Raw genomic sequence first — 22865 nt, forward strand, 5'->3', positions numbered from 1 at the left:
TGCTGTGCTGTGCTGTACTGTACTGTGCTGTGCTGTGCTGTACTGTACTGTACTGTGCTGTGCTGTGCTGTACTGTGCTGTGCTGTGCTGTACTGTGCTGTGCTGTACTGTGCTGTACTGTGCTGTGCTGTACTGTGCTGTGCTGTGCTGTGCTGTGCTGTACTGTACCGCAGGGGTCCGCAATAGTTTTCACAAAGCACTGTTGTAGGCTCTCTCTGAGCTGCAGGTACGGGGTATGGCCAGTGGGGGGCAGTGATATTTCATAATGTTGGAAATCATTTTCACAAACTCATTTTTACAAACTTCACATTTCTTTGTTTTTACATTTTTTCTGTACATTACAGTGATACAAAGGAGTGGTCCCCGAACCTTTTTCATGTCAAGGACCCCCAACTTGACACTAATTAATTAGCCCCACGGACCGTTTGAAGATCCAGATTCCAGGGACCCCCATAAGAGAAGATCTTCACGGCTCTAGCAGTGATTCTCAACCCCCAGTTTGACATGCATTAGTCTACGGACCGTCGGACCCCCATTTAATGGCATTTCTATCTCTGGGACCCCCAATTTATATTGTAAAATCAATGTTATGATGAGAGTGTAATGGAACCAAATGGACAGGTCTGTAACTCCTGAGGGTCCATTTTTGGTAACACATGGAACCAAAATGGACCCTTAGGCTACAGGTCTGCATTACCAAATGGACCCTTACAGGTCTGTAACCAAATGGAGTAATGGACCCTTACAGTCCAGGATGAAAAGGTCTCGCTTCTTTTTTGGGGGGGCGGCTTGTTTTCATAGACCTGGTTTTGCTTGCTTCTCTCACACGATCTGGCAACCCCAGTCTGGCAACCCCAGTCCGTTAGCATTATTGTTAGCAGGATAGCATTAGCATCTCCACCAACAACAACATGCAGTTAGCTTTAGCATCGCCATTAGCATTAGCATCTTCTCCATCAACAACATGCAGTTAGCTCTGAGTAAGACCTTCGGCCAGAAGCCCATTAAGTTCCAGCTGGAGCAGGATGGGGATTTCTTCATGGTTGGATCTGAGGTGAGGAATAAATTATAATGATCTAAATAATAACAATATAACGATGTTATTTTATTTATGCATGAATGCTCCTTTAGAGGGTCGGGTTGATGCTAAGCTGCTAATGCTAACATGGAGTAACTGAAGTACAAAGAGACAGTGGTTCCCTTTAGCCCCGCGGACCCCCACATTGTCCCTCACTAGCCCCGCGGACCTCCACATGGACACTCACTAGCCTCGCGGACCCCCACATGGACCCTCACTAGCCTCGCGGACCCCCACATTGTCCCTCCTTAGCCCCGCGGACCCCCACATTGTCCCTCATTAGTCATTAGCCCCGCGGACCCCCATTTCAAGAGGTATGCCAGGGACCCCCCATAAGAGAAGATAGTCAGGACCCCCAGTTTGACATGCATTAGTCTACGGACCCCCATTTAATGTCATTTCTATCTCTGGGACCCCCGATTTATATTGTAGAATCAATGTTGATTTAACTCTGTGATCCATTTGTACCTGTTGTACTATACAGCAGTGTTTCTCAATCAGTGGTCCGGGGACCCCCAGTGGTCCCTGAGGGTCCCCCAGTGGTCCCTGAGGGTCACTGTACTACAGTATATGATGCAGACAGAGTTGATAACCAAATGAACCCAAAGGGACAACAACATATTATTTAGTCTTAGCTCTGATTGATTGATTGATTAACAGTTTGCAGAATTACAGTACATTTACAAGTAGCCTACAACTCAATACAAACACTGTTAGCTGTGAGTGGACGACGCCATAAAGCATTACACTTGTTTACAAGAGGGTCCACCTTGTTCAATTCATCATAACAATTTAGAGACGTACGAATATACACAACTATAATTATAGTGAAAACAGGAAATCATCATAGATGATTAAGTATCTCCTCAGTTTAAAATCATCTTTACAAACACCTAGGTTTTTGTAGAAGGCTTTGATGTGCTCTACACCAAAACGCCCAGAGTGGGAGGGGCAGTTTGTTAACCAGCGTTAAAGAAGAGAGGCTAAATGTCATCAAATGGTGGTCCGTGGCTCAAATGGGTCTGAGAGGCTAAATGTCATCAAACGGTGGTTCCGTGGCTCAAATGGGTCTGAGAGGCTAAATGTCATCAAACGGTGGTTCCGTGGCTCAAATGGGTCTGAGAGGCTAAATGTCATCAAACGGTGGTGATGCGCCATCCTGTGAGAGGGTTATCTAATAGTCCAATAAACAGGCTGTACACTTAAAATCATGGATTCACAAGATCTGGCATTTATTGATTGCCCATATTTATCCCAAATTGAATGGTCATGTGATATGCATATGAACAGCAAAGACACATATGAAAGCAAATACGACCTGTTACATCACAAATCAGATTCGATCATAATCAGTCCACAGATCGGGGCGCCCCTCGAAGCGCAGGCCAGAGGTTGGTCTGTCCTGGAGAATTTTGACGTGTCTCTACTTTTTCCAGACACTATCTAGGAATCCTTCTTGTCACTCAGTGACCTTGCTTGGGCACAGCTCGGCTGCACACTCTTAAAGTAATGGTAACTGCTTAAAGGGTCTACTTTCCCCCATCAGTGGTCCGTGGCTCAAATGGGTCTGAGAGGCTAAATGTCACTAAATGTGCTGTGCTGTACTGTACCCTGTGCTGTGCTAACCCTACACTGTACTGTACTGTACTGTTTTTTTTTTATTGATTGAATACTTTATTGAAAATGTATTTCAAAAGGATAAATTCACAAAAAAGCTGTTAGGCTTGTTTCCATTGTGCTCCTCTTGGGGAAAAAGGAAGGGACTGTACTGTACTGTACTGTACTGTACTGTACTGTACTGTACTGTACTGTACTGTACTGTACTGTACTGTTGGCATCTTATTGTCTAATATAATACTAATCAATCAATCAAAAAACAATCCCTCAAGGACCCCTGGGGGTCCCCGGACCCCCTGGAACTCCCTCAAGGACCCGGTCCCCGGGCCCCACCTTCTGGTGAACTTGAACCCATATGAATATGATATTCAGAGCCGTGTTTTTATCACAGAAAGTAGAAGAACAATGATTTCATCATTTATAATGGATCATTTACATTTGGGTCAACCCCTGTATTAACATGTCTTCTCCACCAGGTGGGCAACTACCTGCGCATGTTCAGAGGGTCTCTGTACAAGCGCTACCCGTCCTTATGGCGAAGACTAGCCTCTGTGGAGGAGAGGAAGAAGATAGTAGCTTCATCACATGGTGAGTCTGTCTGTCTGTCTGTCTGTCTGCCTGCCTGCCTGCCTGCCTGCCTGTCTGCCTGTCTGTCTGTCTGTCTGTCTGTCTGTCTGTCTGTCTGTCCTTATGGAGAAGAATGGTGTCTGTGGAGGAGAGGATGACATCGTGAGACAGACAGACAGGTTTAATGGACGTTGACCCCTCGTTGACCTTTGGCCTCTGCCCTGTGTCCCCCCCCCCTCCCCCAGCCACCAGCGTGACCCTGCTGAAGGCGTCGGAGTGTGAGGAGATCTTTGATGGAAACGACGAGAAATACAAAGCAGTTTCCATCAGTACGGAGCCCCCCGCCTACCTCAGGTAATACACCCTAAAATACACCCTAGAATACACCCTACCATCAGCACCCTCAGGTATATATAACCTAAAGGCTGAACATTCGGGGTTAGAACATTCGCTCATTAGGGTTGGCACTCGAATCTTAATTAATAGGCTTGAACCATTCGTTTATTTTTTGTTTTGTTTTTAACTCGAGAATATTTATATAATATATATATTCATTTGAAGTCTGCGAGGGCTTGAGGGACGTCCCATTTGAAATGGGTAAGTCAGTGAGGGCTCAGCCCCGCCCCTTTATGTGCCCTTTGCCAAAGTCAGCATTGATGCTGACTTTGTCAAATAAATTAATAATTTAAGTATGCAAATTAGTTATGTATCGCGGTTAGAATGTCAACAAACACAATAGTGCTTTCTCACTGTTCTCAAAGGGAGACGGAATGGAAGGATAGGCTATATATTTAATAACAATAATAATAATAAGGGAACATGATGAGAAATGACTAATGAGCAAAGTGAAAGAATATGGAAATGCAATTCATAATGATTATTATATATGAATGTTACAACCCTATCACACAGGAAAGTGTATTAATGAAACTAATAATAAAACGATCATCTTAAATACTAAAATAGACATGATAGACATGTATAAATAGGCCAAGCATGTAGGTATAGGCACTGACTGTGAATAAGGACAGTTTGTATAAAGTGATGCAAAGTGTCATGAATGGTGGACTCATCTTCAAAGTGCTGTCCCATTTCTTTCACAACAATGTGGAGCCCTTGCAGCCTCTCACTAGGGCTGACCCAAAAAAAATCGTTTAATCGACGTTCAATCGATACGCACAGGAATCGATTTTTAAATTTTGAATCGAATAGTCATTAAAAAAAAGCGTCCGCTTTTGGTCCGCGATACGGCCCCATTTGGTCCGCGAGCCATGCTTGCGCCTCGCAGCACCTCGCAACGCCTCCTCTTTCCCTGTGTTAACAACAAGGAAGTCAACTGAACAAGTGCAGCTGCAGTCCCAGGAGACAGGAAAAATAAATCGAAAGTGTGGTTGCATTTTAAAATACCCTATTTGAATAAAGGTTGTAGGCTACACGAGAGTGAAAATGACCGCTGGGAAAATCCCTAATTGAGAGAGTGTAGGCAAGCGCACCACAGCTCAGTGGACATTAAATATAGGCTACCATGTTTGATAAGTCATATAAAAACATTACTTACACCCAAATGAAAATATAAACTTCACAGATTATAGATCACTTGGAATTATAACAATCTGTTGAGTATTGCCTGAATAATGCCACTATAAAATCCCAACTTGTATCGATGCGCCATTGCGCTGAGAACCTTGTGGAGCCTGGCGGTGTACATTATACTTGTGAGGACCTGCTGGGATTCACATGGTGAGTGCGCTAAGTGCGCTCACCGAAAATTCAAAGATCTGCAATCTCATGCACTGCGTTGTGCATATTGGCTGAGTATAATGGCACGAATGAAACTAGGCCTATAGATTTATTTTGGCGATGCAGAGAATTGATTTTGCCGTTGCCAGAGATATCTTTTTTTTTTCTTGTCTGAAGACTGACCTGTTCCATCACTGTGAACTCCCATGCAGCAGAGCAGCTCCTACAGACCCAGACCAAATCTCTACTGAAAACACACCTTTTCTCTTTGGCATTTAATTGCACCTGATCGTATTATTGTAATTATGTAGCCTATACTATTTGCATGTGTTTTTTCTTTTAATTATGCTTTTTTATGTGCGCCGATGGTGATGCTCCACTTGTTTCAGCCTGTAGGCCTACAGCACTTTGGTCAGCTTTTATTGTTTTAAATGTGCTATATAAATAAAGTTTGATTTAGGCCTATATTGGAGCAGGTGCTGGCAAATAACTAATTACTGTAATGCCATGCAGTGAAGTTACGCAAATGTCAACTCAATTAGCAAGCGGAGCTGCTCTCATGCACTCTGCACTGCAGTCTGCAGCACAATGACTGCAGATCTCTTCTTAAAGTTTACTTATTATGGTTTACTTTCAACCATAAACCATAATATGATTGACAAACCTTGGATTATAATTCTTCATCGACCAACAGCGCATGCAGCATGACTATGAGGTAATTTAACTATGTGGGATTTCTCCACCGGCATCGCATGTCGATAAAAAATGGGATTTCACTAGTGGCATTATTCAGGCAATACTCAACAGATTGTTATAATTCCAAGTGATCTATAATCTGTGAAGTTTATATATTTTTTCCCATACACACACTCACAGTCACATTAACTTTATGATCAATCAAATCAACCGTGGTTGATTTTATTTCTGAAAAGTGTCAGAAATAGAAGAGTTCATTCATGTTACCGTTCGTTTACAATTGACAGAGGAGTTTGGATTATATATATATTTATTTGATGGAGAGGTAATGCCCGTTTCAGGCGCTGTTTTAGTGTTAAATAAAAGACCAATCCAATATGCGCTCCTCTCTATCTTCTGCAGCTATATCGCTGTTTTATTTTAAGCCAAATTCATTGTGCGTCAGCGTCACTGCTCGCCTCGCGCCCCCCCCCCCCCACCCAGTTTATAAGATGCCCCACAACTTTTGTAAAAAGCCTTAACCCCCCCCCCCCCCCCGTTGGGTTTCGAAGCGTAGACGAAACAAATGTATCGATCATGATCGATCATCAAATACGTGATGGAAGGTCAGCCCTACCTCACCCTATACCCTAACCCTAACCTCTCACCCTCAAGCACTTACAGCTGACGTCACTAAAGTCAATGAGGGTCCAATCAGGGCTCAGGGCTTGAGGGAGGCAATTGGGATTGGGCCTATGACACTTTCTCTGTGTTATTTCCCATCATGCATTGCTCTGTGTTATTTCCCATCATGCATTGCTCTGTGTTATTTCCCATCATGCATTGCACAGGGAACAGAAGACGAAGCGCAGCAGCCAATGGGTGCCCACGCTGCCCAACAGCTCCCACCACCTGGACGCAGTACCGTGTTCCACCACTATCAACCGAAACCGCATGGGGCGCGACAAGAAGAGGACCTTCCCCTTGTGGTGAGAGACGGATTACACCCTATAGACCTCTATAGAGTTTAAATGGACAGGTATCAGTCAACAGGCCCGTCTAGAGTTTAAATGGACAGGTATCAGTCAACAGGCCCGTCTAGAGTTTAAATGGACAGGTATCAGTCAACAGGCCCGTCTAGAGTTTAAATGGACAGGTATCAGTCAACAGGCCCGTCTAGAGTTTAAATGGACAGGTATCAGTCAACAGGCCCGTCTAGAGTTTAAATGGACAGGTATCAGTCAACAGACCCATCTAGAGTTTAAATGGACAGGTATCAGTCAACAGGCCCGTCTAGAGTTTAAATGGACAGGTATCAGTCAACAGGCCCGTCTAGAGTTTAAATGGACAGGTATCAGTCAACAGGCCCGTCTAGAGTTTAAATGGACAGGTATCAGTCAACAGGCCCGTCTAGAGTTTAAATGGACCGGTATCAGTCAACAGGCCCGTCAATAGAGTTTAAATGGACCGGTATCAGTCAACAGGCCCGTCAATAGAGTTTAAATGGACCGGTATCAGTCAACAGGCCCGTCTAGAGTTTAAATGGACAGGTATCAGTCAACAGGCCCGTCTAGAGTTTAAATGGACAGGTATCAGTCAACAGGACCGCCTAGAGTTTAAATGGACTGGTATCAGTCAACAGGCCCGTCTAGAGTTTAAATGGACAGGTATCAGTCAACAGGCCCGTCTAGAGTTTAAATGGACAGGTATCAGTCAACAGGCCCGTCTAGAGTTTAAATGGACAGGTATCAGTCAACAGGCCCGTCTAGAGTTTAAATGGACAGGTATCAGTCAACAGGCCCGTCTAGAGTTTAAATGGACAGGTATCAGTCAACAGGCCCTTCTAGAGTTTAAATGGACAGGTATCAGTCAACAGGACCGCCTAGAGTTTAAATGGACTGGTATCAGTCAACAGGCCCGTCTAGAGTTTAAATGGACAGGTATCAGTCAACAGGCCCGTCTAGAGTTTAAATGGACAGGTATCAGTCAACAGGCCCGTCTAGAGTTTAAATGGACAGGTATCAGTCAACAGGCCCGTCTAGAGTTTAAATGGACAGGTATCAGTCAACAGGCCCGTCTAGAGTTTAAATGGACAGGTATCAGTCAACAGGCCCGTCTAGAGTTTAAATGGACAGGTATCAGTCAACAGGCCCGTCTAGAGTTTAAATGGACGGGTATCAGTCAACAGGCCCGTCTAGAGTGTAAATGGACAGGTATCAGTCAACAGGCCCGTCAATAGAGTTTAAATGGACAGGTATCAGTCAACAGGCCCGTCAATAGAGTTTAAATGGACAGGTATCAGTCAACAGGCCCGTCTAGAGTTTAAATGGACAGGTATCAGTCAACAGGACCGTCTAGAGTTTAAATGGACTGGTATCGGTCAACAGGCCCGTCTAGAGTTTAAATGGACAGGTATCAGTCAACAGGCCCGTCTAGAGTTTAAATGGACAGGTATCAGTCAACAGGCCCGTCTAGAGTTTAAATGGACAGGTATCGGTCAACAGGCCCGTCTAGAGTTTAAATGGACAGGTATCAGTCAACAGGCCCGTCTAGAGTTTAAATGGACTGGTATCAGTCAACAGGCCCGTCTAGAGTTTAAATGGACAGGTATCAGTCAACAGGACCGTCTAGAGTTTAAATGGACTGGTATCGGTCAACAGGCCCGTCTAGAGTTTAAATGGACAGGTATCGGTCAACAGGCCCGTCTAGAGTTTAAATGGACAGGTATCAGTCAACAGGCCCGTCTAGAGTTTAAATGGACAGGTATCAGTCAACAGGACCGTCTAGAGTTTAAATGGACTGGTATCGGTCAACAGGCCCGTCTAGAGTTTAAATGGACAGGTATCGGTCAACAGGCCCGTCTAGAGTTTAAATGGACAGGTATCAGTCAACAGGCCCGTCTAGAGTTTAAATGGACAGGTATCAGTCAACAGGCCCGTCTAGAGTTTAAATGGACCGGTATCAGTCAACAGGCCCGTCAATAGAGTTTAAATGGACCGGTATCAGTCAACAGGCCCGTCAATAGAGTTTAAATGGACAGGTATCAGTCAACAGGCCCGTCTAGAGTTTAAATGGACAGGTATCAGTCAACAGACCCATCTATAGAGTTTAAATGGACTGGTATCAGTCAACAGGCCCGTCTAGAGTTTAAATGGACAGGTATCGGTCAACTCCTCTCCTCCTCACAGCTTCGATGACCACGACCCAGCGGTCATCCATGAGAACGCGTCGCAGAGCGAGGTGTTGGTGCCGATCCGTCTGGACATGGAGATAGACGGACAGAAGCTCAGAGACGCTTTCACCTGGAACATGAACGGTAAGACATTCTGACCTGAGATCAGTTTCACCTGGAACATGAACGGTAAGACATTCTGACCTGAGATCAGTTTCACCTGGAACATGAACGGTAAGACATTCTGACCTGAGATCAGTTTCACCTGAACATGAACGATAAGACATTCTGACCTGAGATCAGTTTCACCTGTAACATGAACGGTAAGACATTCTGACCTGAGATCAGTTTCACCTGGAACATGAACGATAAGACATTCTGACCTGAGATCAGTTTCACCTGTAACATGAACAGTAAGACTTAACCCATTCTGACCTGAACATGAACAGTAAGACTTAACCCATTCTGACCTGAACATGAACAGTAAGACTTAACCCATTCTGACCTGAACATGAACAGTAAGACTTAACCCATTCTGACCTGAACATGAAAGGTAAGACTTAACCCATTCTGACCTGAACATGAACAGTAAGACTTAACCCATTCTGACCTGAACATGAACAGTAAGACTTAACCCATTCTGACCTGAACATGAACAGTAAGACTTAACCCATTCTGACCTGAACATGAAAGGTAAGACTTAACCCATTTAGGCCTAACGTCGAAATAAATAAAAAGTTTTCTGAGAGAATATATATTCAAAGATTTGTGCCGCATTTTCAAAAATAGCAGACCTACAAGCTCGTAGCGCATCTGCTATTTTTCAATAGCTAGCTAAAGCATTAATGCTTAGTTAAAACACCAAAAGGGGTTCACGCCCAGAATGGGTTAACTCTTTGAGAGTTTCAAGTCAAATCAATGTAGTGATTATTGCGATTTAGTTTTAGTCAGGCTAACATTGTGATTTAGTTTTAGTCAGGCTAACATTGTGATTTAGTTTTAGTCAGGCTAACATTGTGATTTAGTTTTAGTCAGGCTAACATTGTGATTTAGTTTTAGTCAGGCTAACATTGTGATTTAGTTTTAGTCAGGCTAACATTGTGATTTAGTTTTAGTCAGGCTAACATTGTGATTTAGTTTTAGTCAGGCTAACATTGTGATTTAGTTTTAGTCAGGCTAACATTGTTATTTAATTTTAGTCATATTTTCATCGGTACCTCGGCCCTTATCTCTAAACTTCTTTGCCTTTTTTGAGTGGTGCAACCACTCCAAGGAGCAGCAATGTCCGTGTGTGTTCACCTATGTGTTGTTTAATGAGCGCCAGTATAATGAGTACCAGTAGGGGCGCTGTTGTGCAGAAACAGAGAGAGGGATCACTGTTGCCTGCTAATGAGAGGTGATGGGGTGGAGTTGCACCACTCCGTTCACACGGGTGTGATTTTTTTGTTACTATTTTGAAAATCATTTTTTAATGAGTTCAAATAGCCGATCTACAACCTCTCTCTCTCTAGTGTAACTCTATGTCTCTCTCCCCTCACAGAGAAGCTGATGACCCCAGAGATGTTCAGTGAGATCCTCTCTCTCTCTAGTGTAACTCTATGTCTCTCTCCCCTCACAGAGAAGCTGATGACCCCAGAGATGTTCAGTGAGATCCTCTCTCTCTCTAGTGTAACTCTATGTCTCTCTCCCCTCACAGAGAAGCTGATGACCCCAGAGATGTTCAGTGAGATCCTCTCTCTCTCTAGTGTAACTCTATGTCTCTCTCCCCTCACAGAGAAGCTGATGACCCCAGAGATGTTCAGTGAGATCCTCTCTCTCTCTAGTGTAACTCTATGTCTCTCTCCCCTCACAGAGAAGCTGAGGACCCCAGAGATGTTCAGTGAGATCCTCTCTCTCTCTAGTGTAACTCTATGTCTCTCTCCCCTCACAGAGAAGCTGATGACCCCAGAGATGTTCAGTGAGATCCTGTGTGACGACCTTGACCTCAACCCCTTGGCCTTCGTTCCGGCCATCGCCTCGGCCATCCGCCAGCAGATCGAGTCCTACCCGACCGACAGCCTCCTATTGGACGAGCAGGCGGACCAGAGGGTCATCATCAAGGTAGCTTCCTATTGGACCAGAGGGTCATCAAGGTAGCGTCCTATTGGACCAGAGGGTCATCAAGGTAGCGTCCTATTGGACCAGAGGGTCCCTGGAACAACATGTTTTCAGATGTCGAGCTGATATAGAAACATGAGGTTTTAACCCTGTGAGAACCACTGATTTAGAAACATGAGGTTTTAACCCTGTGAGATCCACTGATTTAGAAACATGAGGGTTTAACCCTGTGAGATCCACTGATATAGAAACATGAGGTTTTAACCCTGTGAGATCCACTGATTTAGAAACATGAGGGTTTAACCCTGTGAGATCCACTGATTTAGAAACATGAGGGTTTTCAGAAAACCGTGAGGATTTAGAAGACTTTATTTTACATTTATTGAGAGTATAGCCTTAGAGCTATAATATAGCAGTGGTTCCCAAACCTTTTCATGTCAAGGACCCCCAAACTGACAAGAAACAGCCCCGCAGACCCCCATTTGAAGAGATATTCTAGGGACCCCCATTTGAAGAGATATTCCAGGGACCCTCAAATTTGAAGAGATATTCTAGGGACCCCCATAAGAGAAGATTTTTTCTGTAGCAGTGATTCTCAACCCGTTTAATTTCAAGGACCCCCAGTTTGACATGCATTAGTCTACGGACCCCCATTTAATGGCATTTCTATCTCTGGGACCCCCAATTTATATTGTAAAATCAACTAATCAACGGGTCCATTTGGTTCCACGTGTTACACTCTCAGAGTTACAGACCCATAAGGGACCCCCTGGATTTACAGTAAGCCGAACAACACATGGTGATAGATCACATACATAGAAATAGTCACCATGAATCATACAGTGGAATATCTATATAATGAAACTATGAGTCTACACCAGGGGTAGGCAACCTGTGGGGCAGCGGTGGCCGAACGGTTTGCGGAGCGGTCTTGATATCGGAAGGTCGCTTATAGTTCGTATCCCCGGACCGGCACGTTAAAATTACCACCGCTGAAGTGCCCTTGAGCAAGGCATTGAACCTCTACCATGAAATGTTCTATGAGCAGGGCCTGGCTGTAAACAAGTTATTGAGCTTAGTCCAGTTACCCTGGGTAAACATAATAATAATAAACTTTATTTATAGAGCACCTTTCATGACACGAGTGCAGCGCAAAGTGCTTTACAAGACAACAAAGTATAAAAAATATCAAACAACATAACAATCAAGGCATAATCAGTAAAGAAAATGCAAAAAACACCAAACGGCATATAAAGACAAAGAAATAGGTAAAAACAGTGAGATTAAAATCAAAGGATTCAGCCAAATGCTAAAATAAAAAAGTGGGTCTCAAGCTGAGTTTTAAAAACATCTAGGGAGGGTGCCGGTCTAAAAACATCTAGGGAGGGTTCCGGTCTAAGGTGGATTGGAAGTTTATTCCAAACCGTCGGCCCGTGGAAAGAAAATGCTGCTTTGCCGTATTTTTTCAAAGCCATTTTTTGTGGCTTTTCAAGCAGGCCAGCAGTGGCCGACCTAAGGAGGCGGTTTGGGACAATACCTGGGCATGCAGTCCTGAATATAGGCGGGGGCGAGGCCATTTAATGCTTTGTACACAAGTAAAATAAAATTTAAATCTATTCTAAAAGCAACCGGGAGCCAGACGTGCAAGGAGGCCAAAACTGGGGTGATATGGTCCCGCATCTTTGTTTTAGTTAAGACTCTCGCTGCTGCATTTTGCACAAGTTGTAGCTTGTCAATAGACTTCTTCGGGAGGCCGGTCAAAAGTGAGTTGCAATAATCTAAACGTGAAAAGACAAAAGCGTGGATTCATGTTTTTGCATCTTCCAATGACAGGTAGGATCTGATTCGTGCAATGTTTCGGAGATGGAAAAAGGCAGTCTTGGTGGCATGTTTAATATGTGCATTAAAATTCAGTTCTGAGTCGATGATAACCCCCAGGTTCTTTACTGTGTTTGTCTTACCTACAGTTAGGTTACCAAGTCTATTAATTATTGATTATTTTTGTTGTTCACTAGAACATAGTACCTTTCCTTTCCTTTTACCTTAACATTGGCACAAAGGAGGGTGATCACTGGCACACTGACATAAGTGTGTGAGAGAGTATTTTTGGTTTAAAATAAACAATAAAAGAAATGTAGTCAAATGAATGAAGTCTCTCACATTTGTATGCAGTAAATTACATCCTGCACATTCTACATTCAATAGAACTGAACTCTGACTGGGGAGGGAGTCTTGGACTCTTAGGAGATAGGTGGGTTATTCTTCTGAGTGAAATAACATCCTTATAATAATTCAGCGAATCTCTGAATGTCTGAATGAATTAATGTCACTGACAGCGCTTTATCTCAACATTGGCTGCACCAATCACTCCCACTTTTCACTTTTTTGACACATTAATGATTTATAATGAATTTATTAGTGGATTAAAAAATGCAAAAATGGGTATTGTACTGTCAATATGACATGAATATGAATGCAAAGTAGCGGTCCATGTGTGGACAGGCTACCTGTCGCCGTTGTGCATGGTGAGATGTGTGCAAACCGTGTAGTTTATCAGGAGAAGAATACCAAAGGATGCAACATTAATTTATTAGTGAATTAACCTCGCACCCTCACACACCTGCGTCCCTTAGCGACACCTGCATCACAGGCCACCGTTCTCACCGTTACCCCACTGGCATGCTTCCTCTAGCTAGCGCTGCAACACAACAAATTGTGCCCTATACAATTTGGCGCCGCTGACTGTGTGTGTGCGTGTTGCATCCTTTGGTAGTCTTCTCCTGATAAACTACACGGTTTGCACACATCTCACCATGCACCGCGGCGACAGGTAGCCTGTCCACACATGGACCGCTACTTTGCATTCATATTCATGTCATATTTACAGTACTACGGCCTTCACAGTGTGTGTGTGTGTGTGTGTGTGTGTGTGTGTGTGTGTGTGCCAGGAGGCGGTGTGTGTGTGTGTGTGTGTGTGCGCGCGCGCGCGGAGAGGGACGCTAAAACTGTCAACACTTCTACTAAAGAAAGAGGCAGCGATGGCGCCATAAGTCCATATCCATACATTCGGGGACATAAATTGCGCTAAAAACGTCTAAACTTTTAAACCGCCGCAGCTTACAGCATTCTCCTAGCTGTTGCTAAGCTACATTAGCATAGGAACGGAACCAAAACAGTGTTGGGCAATCACCAGGGTTGCCACATTGACTGAGAGGGAAACAAGCAACCAGGTCTATGAAAATGTTAACAGGCCAGAATAAGTCAGAAAATCCGAAAAAAGATCTACAATAAGCAACAATATAGCTGACTGTCAAACATCATTGTCCAATGTTGTTTCAGAGCAGTGGTTCTCAAACATTTTCATGTCATGGACCACTAATATTCTATATATATATATATATTTACTATATATATATTTGCTGTTCATATATTCAGAACGGGTAAGGACTAGTATTTAAAAAGAAGGAACAATAGAGCCCCGAAGTCCTGACGTAACTCGCTCATCCCGACGATTCCCCTGGTTCGCGGAAGTAATTTCTCTATGGAGAATAACATGGGGTGATCTTAATATCGTTTACTATAAGCGTTGTGGTCCAAAAATAAACAAGCTGTCTCGGCGTTATTGTCAGGGAGGTGTCTCTGTATCGTTTGCAACAGTCAGTCACTCATATATGATACAGTCTGCTTCTAGCGAAAATCTAACTAATTCAGCAGCAGTAACATTAGCGTTTTCTCTCAGTCAGTTGATTCTTCATATCCATATGAGTGAAGCGGCCGGGGTGACATGTTTATTTTTCAAACACAGTTGTTATATGAGGCGATCTAAAATCGCCTCAATGGGGATTTCAATGCAACTAAACAAATACATGAACCTGGGGACTGACGCCCTCTACTGAAAGTGACGTCAGACTTCGGTGCTCTATTTTATATTTGTGGACAATCACAATATGTTGAAATTCTTCATGTGGTGTCATTAACCCATTTAGTCCATTTAGACCCAAAATATCTTCTAAATCCTCCAGTTTTCTGAAATAAATATTTTCCCGATTTTTCAAAAATACAAGCTCGTAGATGAGCTTGTAGATCTGCTATTTTTCAATAGCTAAATTATAACATATGTTTAAAACACCAAAAGGGGTTCCCGCCCAGAATGGCTTAATGTCGATATGGCACACTGGCTATCGAGAAAAAAAAAACATGACACTTCATTTTAAAAAGGTTGCAGACTACACTATAGAGTGGACCAGTTATTTAAACATGTATATTATGTTATATTTTACAGTTAAACATGTATATTTATTTTTATTTATTTATATTCTACAGCTTAACATCCACGTGGGGAACATCTCTCTGGTGGACCAGTTTGAGTGGGACATGTCAGAGCGAGACAACTCCCCAGAGACCTTTGCGTTGAAGCTGTGTTCAGAGCTGGGTCTGGGAGGAGAGTTCGTTACGACCATCGCTTACAGCATCCGAGGACAGCTGAGCTGGCACCAGCGCACGTACGCCTTCAGGTGGGCACGCACACACACACATGCACACACACACACACACACACACACATACAGCACCAGCGCACGTACGCCTTCAGGTGGGCACGCACACACACACACACACGCACACACACACACACACACACACACACACACACACACAGCATCAGAGGACGTACGCCTTCAGGTACACGCGCACTCACGCACACCCACACACACACTCTTTGCTGGCACCAACGCACGCACGCCAAGCAGGTTCATTCCATAGTTTCAATTGGGAGTGAGTCTGTAGTTCTGACTGCAATGGGAGGTTCATTCCATAGTTTCAATTGGGAGTGAGTCTGTAGTTCTGACTGTAATGGGAAGTTCATTCCATAGTTTAGATTGGGAGTGAGTCTGTAGTTCTGACTGCAATGGGAGGTTCATTCCATAGTTTAGATTGGGAGTGAGTCTGTAGTTCTGACTGCAATGGGAAGTTCATTCCATAGTTTAGATTGGGAGTGAGTCTGTAGTTCTGACTGTAATGGGAAGTTCATTCCATAGTGTAGATTGGGAGTGAGTCTGTAGTTCTGACTGCAATGGGAAGTTCATTCCATAGTGTAGATTGGGAGTGAGTCTGTAGTTCTGACTGTAATGGGAAGTTCATTCCATAGTGTAGATTGGGAGTGAGTCTGTAGTTCTGACTGCAATGGGAAGTTCATTCCATAGTGTAGATTGGGAGTGAGTCTGTAGTTCTGACTGAAATGGGAAGTTCATTCCATAGTGTAGATTGGGAGTGAGTCTGTAGTTCTGACTGTAATGGGAAGTTCATTCCATAGTGTAGATTGGGAGTGAGTCTGTAGTTCTGACTGCAATGGGAAGTTCATTCCATAGTTACACTATTACAACTACACACATTGCATAATATAAAAACAAAGCAAAAACATTGCACATTGCTCAACACATCACGAATAGACATCATAGAAGAGATTAAGTCAATTATATTTCTATAGCACATTTAAAAACAACAGCCGTTGACCCAAAGTGCTTTTCCAGAGAACAGGTAGACCTCAGTGCAATAGTAGAACATGTGATACAGTCATAGAAACAGGCCAAGCAAACAAAATGACAACGAAAACAATGAACAACAATAAACAATAAACTTCACACTGTATTAAAAGCCAGACTAAAAAGTTGTATTTTCAGGGTTAGGGTTCACGGTTTGTCAAAAAATAGTGCCGCGCTACGAGCTTGTATATCTGCTATTTTTCATATAGCTAAAGTATACCATGGTGTTTTAAGCATTATATTATGTTATACTTTAGCTGTTGAAAAGTAGCAGCAGTTTTGCTGTCATGTAATGTTCTAAAGTGCATATTAATCCACCAGCATTATTGCTTGCATAAAACGATGCTCTATAGATTATGTGTAGAGAGAGATGCATGTTTAAGCTCATAATCCACCGTCATAAAACCATAATGCTTTGATGTCTATGAATATACATTCTAAATAATTTCCATAGGTTTTCAACAGGTACCTTTTTATTTTATTTTGTTACTATTTTACTAATAGGCCTACTTTTACTTTGCTATTCGTTTCTTGTTTGCCTGTTAACCCATTCTGTGTTTAACCCATTTCGGGCGGGAACCCCTTTTACTAGGGCTGGGTGCAATAACCGCAATATCGCCATACCACCGGAAACATGAGGTTTTAACCCTGTGAGAACCACTGATATAGAAACATGAGGTTTAACCCTGTGAGAACCACTGATATAGAAACATGAGGGTTTAACCCTGTGAGAACCACTGATATAGAAACATGAGGTTTAACCCTGTGAGAACCACTGATATAGAAACATGAGGTTTAACCCTGTGAGAACCACTGATATAGAAACATGAGGTTTTAACTTTGTGAGAACCACTGATATAGAAACATGAGTTTTAACTTTGTGAGAACCACTGATATAGAAACATGAGATTTTAACCCTGTGAGAACCACTGATATAGAAACATGAGGGTTTAACCCTGTGAGAACCACTGATATAGAAACATGAGGTTTAACCCTGTGAGAACCACTGATATAGAAACATGAGGTTTAACCCTGTGAGAACCACTGATTTAGAAACATGAGGTTTTAACTTTGTGAGAGCCACTGATATAGAAACATGAGGTTTTAACCCTGTGAGAACCACTGATATAGAAACATGAGGGTTTAACCCTGTGAGAACCACTGATATAGAAACATGAGGTTTAACCCTGTGAGAACCACTGATATAGAAACATGAGTTTTAACCCTGTGAGAACCACTGATATAGAAACATGAGGTTTTAACTTTGTGAGAGCCACTGATATAGAAACATGAGGTTTTAACCCTGTGAGAACCACTGATATAGAAACATGAGGGTTTAACCCTCTGAGAACCACTGATATAGAAACATGAGGTTTTAACCCTGTGAGAACCACTGATATAGAAACATGAGGTTTTAACCCTATCAGAACCACTGATATAGAAACATGAGTGTTGTTTTTGGCAGCAAATGTATTTTTAATTTTTAGTCTCTTGAATAGTTTTCATTTAGTTTTAGTCGACTAAATGTCATGAGATGTCGACTAAAACTACAGTTTATTTAGTTGAACAAAATCAACTTGTAGATCTGCTATTTTCAGCCCCCAAAACACATTTAATGTGTTTTGGGGGCTGAAAATAGCAGATCTACAAGCTCACAACGCGTCACAGTGCCTGGTAGAGATGATGATGTCATAATGATGTCATTGCAGTGAGAACCCCCTCCCCACGGTAGAGATCGCCATCCGTAACACGGGCGATGCAGACCAGTGGTGCCCCCTGCTGGAGACACTGACCGACGCAGAGATGGAGAAGAAAATCAGAGACCAGGACCGAAACACCAGGTAAAAAATATATATAAATGTTTCCGTCGTACAGTCTGGAGCAACGGAAGCTCTGATCACGAGTAAAATATAAATGCTTCCGTCGTACAGTCTGGAGCAACGGAAGCTCTGATCACGAGTAAAATATAAATGCTTCCGTCGTACAGTCTGGAGCAACGGAAGCTCTGATCACGAGTAAAATATAAATGCTTCCGTCGTACAGTCTGGAGCAACGGAAGCTCTGATCATGAGTAAAATATAAATGCTTCCGTCGTACAGTCTGGAGCGACGGAAGCTCTGATCATGAGTAAAATATAAATGCTTCCGTCGTACAGTCTGGAGCGACGGAAGCTCTGATCATGAGTCAAATATAAATGCTTCCGTCATACAGTCTGGAGCAACGGAAGCTCTGATCACGAGTAAAATATAAATGCTTCCGTCGTACAGTCTGGAGCAACGGAAGCTCTGATCATGAGTCAAATATAAATGCTTCCGTCGTACAGTCTGGAGCAACGGAAGCTCTGATCATGAGTAAAATATAAATGCTTCCGTCGTACAGTCTGGAGCAACGGAAGCTCTGATCATGAGTCAAATATAAATGCTTCCGTCGTACAGTCTGGAGCAACGGAAGCTCTGATCATGAGTCAAATATAAATGCTTCCGTCATACAGTCTGGAGCAACGGAAGCTCTGATCATGAGTAAACTATAAAGCGGAACTAGAGTCTCCTCCCCACTTCCATTTCGTCTTTTCGTCGCACAAATTCATCCTAATATAAATAGAAAACATCTAAGCATATATAGCGTTTTGCTATATAAATGGAAATAATTAAATAAATAAAATGTAGGCCTAAAGATATTTTACAATATATTTTGTGAACGGAAATGGCAGCTTCCTTACTGGCATTTTGGGAGGTGTAGTTCCAGACTCTATAGAGCATTCAGGAGGTGTAGTTCCAGACTCTATAGAGCATTCAGGAGGTGTAGTTCCAGACTCTATAGAGCATTCAGGAGGTGTAGTTCCAGACTCTATAGAGCATTCAGGAGGTGTAGTTCCAGACTCTATAGAGCATTCAGGAGGTGTAGTTCCAGACTCTATAGAGCATTCAGGAGGTGTAGTTCCAGACTCTATAGAGCATTCAGGAGGTGTAGTTCCAGACTCTATAGAGCATTCAGGAGGTGTAGTTCCAGACTCTATAGAGCATTCAGGAGGTGTAGTTCCAGACTCTATAGAGCATTCAGGAGGTGTAGTTCCAGACTCTATAGAGCATTCAGGAGGTGTAGTTCCAGACTCTATAGAGCATTCAGGATGTGTAGTTCCAGACTCTATAGAGCATTCAGGAGGTGTAGTTCCAGACTCTATAGAGCATTCAGGAGGTGTAGTTCCAGACTCTATAGAGCATTCAGGAGGTGTAGTTCCAGACTCTATAGAGCATTCAGGAGGTGTAGTTCCAGACTCTATAGAGCATTCAGGAGGTGTAGTTCCAGACTCTATAGAGCATTCAGGAGGTGTAGTTCCAGACTCTATAGAGAGCATTCAGACTAATTTAGAACTAACTGTTGTAACTTTACTTTCTGCAGACGCATGAGAAGACTGGCCAACACCGCCCCCTCCTGGTAGGAGAGTCCCTGGAGGAATGACCACATGACGAGAGAGAGAGACACACATGCACGCACACAAACACACGCGCGCGCACACACACACACACACACACACACACACACACACACACACATCCCACTGATTATGCAGTAAGTGACACATTCCTCTCACTCATGACAACCAAACCGTTTCCAATCTCAACACATTAATTAATACGTTAAACCATTCGTCATTTCTTAACAACTTAGAGATAGCGACTTTGTCGCGGAGCTGTTGACGAGGCTGGCGCGTTATGACGACGTCACCGGAAATCAACCAACCAGCCGGGCTCGCTGCAAGGGCTTCTGGGAGACCGAGTCCAATGCAGCGTGAAGGAGGGGGTGTGGACGATCTCTCTGTGAGGCAGAACGCAGACGGTGTGATCAATAAGAAACCGTCAGACTGTCCATCGTAAGGAGGTAGATTTATACGACTGAGTGACATGTTGCTATACGCTATAAACCACGGAATGTGTTCATATTTGGATATTTAAAGATAATCTGTTACTGGTTCTGTACGTTACGTATAAGATAATGATGTAATATCATATGTTATGTTCTGATACGATAATGATGTAATATCATATGTTATGTTCTGATAAGATAATGATGTAATATCATATGTTATGTTCTGGGGTAGCTCAAAGTTACATGGGTGACACCCCCCCTCCCCCCCTGTTTTATAAAAAGTAAGTTATTTGCAAAAAGGTATTTTGCACGAAATGTAGAAAAGGATTTTCCACACCTCCGAAATGTAGAAAACGTAAAATGTAGAAAAGGTCTTTTCCACACCTCCGAAATGTATAAAAGGTATGTTCTACTCCTGCCCAGCCCCCAGCAGACTCAAACTGTCTTAAAATGTAAGCAAACATGTTATTCTGTCGGTAGGTTTTGAAACTTTCAAAATACCCATACTTTTTTTGCCATTTGAGCCACGGACCACCGTTTGATGACATTTAGCCTCTCAGACCCATTTGAGCCACGGAACCACCGTTTGATGACATTTAGCCTCTCAGACCCAAAACTAAAGAATATTTTGTTGCAAACATACAAGTATGTAACAGTTGGATTAGGTTATGCTGTATTGATGTTGGAATTAGCAGAGAAAACAGGCAAACATTGATCAAAATAACAATTATTCTACATTCTCTAATTGTGTAACTTCTGGTGAATTAACTAATGCAGATGTTTAACAATAATTTAACTCATGAAGCGTTGGGGTTAAAGATCTAATAAGGGTCCATTTGGTTAGCAACTCTGCATCATTTAGTTGCATGGGGACCACCTGGAACCTCCTCAAAGACCACTGGTGGTCCCCGGACCACCTGGAACCCCCTCAAGGACCGCCGGTGGTCCCCGGACCACCTGGAACCTCCTCAAGGACCACTGGTGGTCCCCGGACCACCTGGAACCTCCTCAAAGACCACCGGTGGTCCCCGGACCACCTGGAACCCCCTCAAGGACCGCCGGTGGTCCCCGGACCACCTGGAACCCCCTCAAGGACCACCGGTGGTCCCCGGACCACCTGGAACCCCCTCAAGGACCGCCGGTGGTCCCCGGAACACCTGGAACCCCCCCAAGGACCGCCGGTGGTCCCCGGAACACCTGGAACCTCCTCAAGGACCCCTGGTGGTCCCCGGACCACCTGGAACCTCCTCAAGGACCACCGGTGGTCCCCGGACCACCTGGAACCTCCTCAAGGACCGCCGGTGGTCCCCGGAACACCTGGAACCCCCCCAAGGACCGCCGGTGGTCCCCGGACCACCTGGAACCCCCTCAAGGACCGCCGGTGGTCCCCGGACCACCTGGAACCCCCTCAAGGACCGCCGGTGGTCCCCGGAACACCTGGAACCCCCTCAAGGACCGCCGGTGGTCCCCGGAACACCTGGAACCCCCTCAAGGACCGCCGGTGGTCCCCGGAACACCTGGAACCCCATCAAGGACCACTGGTGGTCCCCAGACCACCTGGAACCCCCTCAAGGACCCCTGGTGGTCCCCGGGCCACCTGGAACCTCCTCAAGGACCCCTGGTGGTCCCCGGACCACTGGTTGAGAACCGCTGATCTAGAAGGATCTGAACGTATTTGGTTTTTGATCTGTTTTTCTTTTTCTTTTTTACATTCTCTGAACTTTGAAGTGGACTTTATGGAACTTTTGTAAAATAAAAAGCATAAAAGATCATTGGGATTTGTGTTTCTGTTCGGGTTTCTTGTTTAAAGGTTAGTGGTTTGAACGTATTTGAAGTGAGGACCCGCCAAAATAATCCTATTTGTACTGAGGACCCCTCCGGTCTTTTCCACACCTCCGAAATGTAGAAATGGTATTTTCCACACTTCGGAAATGTAGAAAAGGTATTTTCTACTCCTGCCCAGCCCCCAGCAGACTCAAACTGTCTTCAAATGTAAGCAAACATGTTATTCTGTCGGTAGGTTTTGAAACTTTGTCTGATTTGACATTAAACTCTCGAGAACAAAACAGTGGTTTTCAGCCCATACTTTCTTTTTTTAGCCATCTGAGCCACGGACCACCATTTGAAGACATTTAGCCTCTCAGACCCAAAACTAAAGAATATTTTGTTGCACACACACACACACACACAAGTATGTAACAGTTGGATTAGGTTTTGTCCACAATTCCATGCTGTATTGATGTTGGTACCATTAGCAGAGAAAACAGTTGTAACATAACATGCAAACCCTTATTAGAACGAATACCGATACCAGTGTCGTGATCTCATGTTGTGTTTATAGCTATCTATATCTCATGTTGTGTTTATAGCTATCTATATCTCATGTTGTGTTTGTAGCTATCTATATCTCGTATTGTGTTTGTATATATATCTCATGTTGTGTTTATAGCTAACTATATCTCGTATTGTGTTTGTAGCTAGCTATATATCTCATGTTGTTTATAGCTATCTA

At 43.5% G+C, this 22865-nt stretch overlaps 1 protein-coding gene across 1 annotated transcript; it reads left to right on the forward strand.

Annotated features, from left to right (window-relative positions):
• Nucleotides 1-882: 882 nt before the first annotated feature.
• Nucleotides 883-22123, forward strand: LOC308316597 (SWI/SNF-related matrix-associated actin-dependent regulator of chromatin subfamily B member 1). Its single transcript, XM_080765285.1, has 9 exons — nucleotides 883-1054; nucleotides 3172-3283; nucleotides 3508-3616; nucleotides 6529-6666; nucleotides 8866-8993; nucleotides 10780-10949; nucleotides 15270-15460; nucleotides 18196-18327; nucleotides 19886-22123. Exons 1-9 carry the CDS (start codon nucleotides 965-967, stop codon nucleotides 19923-19925), a joined length of 1110 nt encoding a protein of 369 aa, XP_080621411.1. The 5' UTR covers nucleotides 883-964; the 3' UTR covers nucleotides 19926-22123.
• The last annotated feature ends 742 nt before the right edge of the window (nucleotides 22124-22865 follow it).

This window comes from Protomyctophum bolini (assembly GCF_963924005.1).
Source record: "Protomyctophum bolini genome assembly, chromosome: 6".
In the NCBI taxonomy this organism is placed as follows: Eukaryota; Metazoa; Chordata; class Actinopteri; order Myctophiformes; family Myctophidae; genus Protomyctophum; species Protomyctophum bolini.

Excerpts from the sequence above, each read along its gene's own strand:
- LOC308316597 (XM_080765285.1), top strand. The coding sequence starts at position 965 with ATGCAGTTAGCTCTGAGTAAGACCTTCGGCCAGAAGCCCATTAAGTTC. Across the intron at positions 1,055-3,171 it reads TCTTCATGGTTGGATCTGAG|GTGGGCAACTACCTGCGCAT; the intron begins GTGAGGAATAAA and ends CTTCTCCACCAG. Across the intron at positions 15,461-18,195 it reads CAGCGCACGTACGCCTTCAG|TGAGAACCCCCTCCCCACGG; the intron begins GTGGGCACGCAC and ends ATGTCATTGCAG.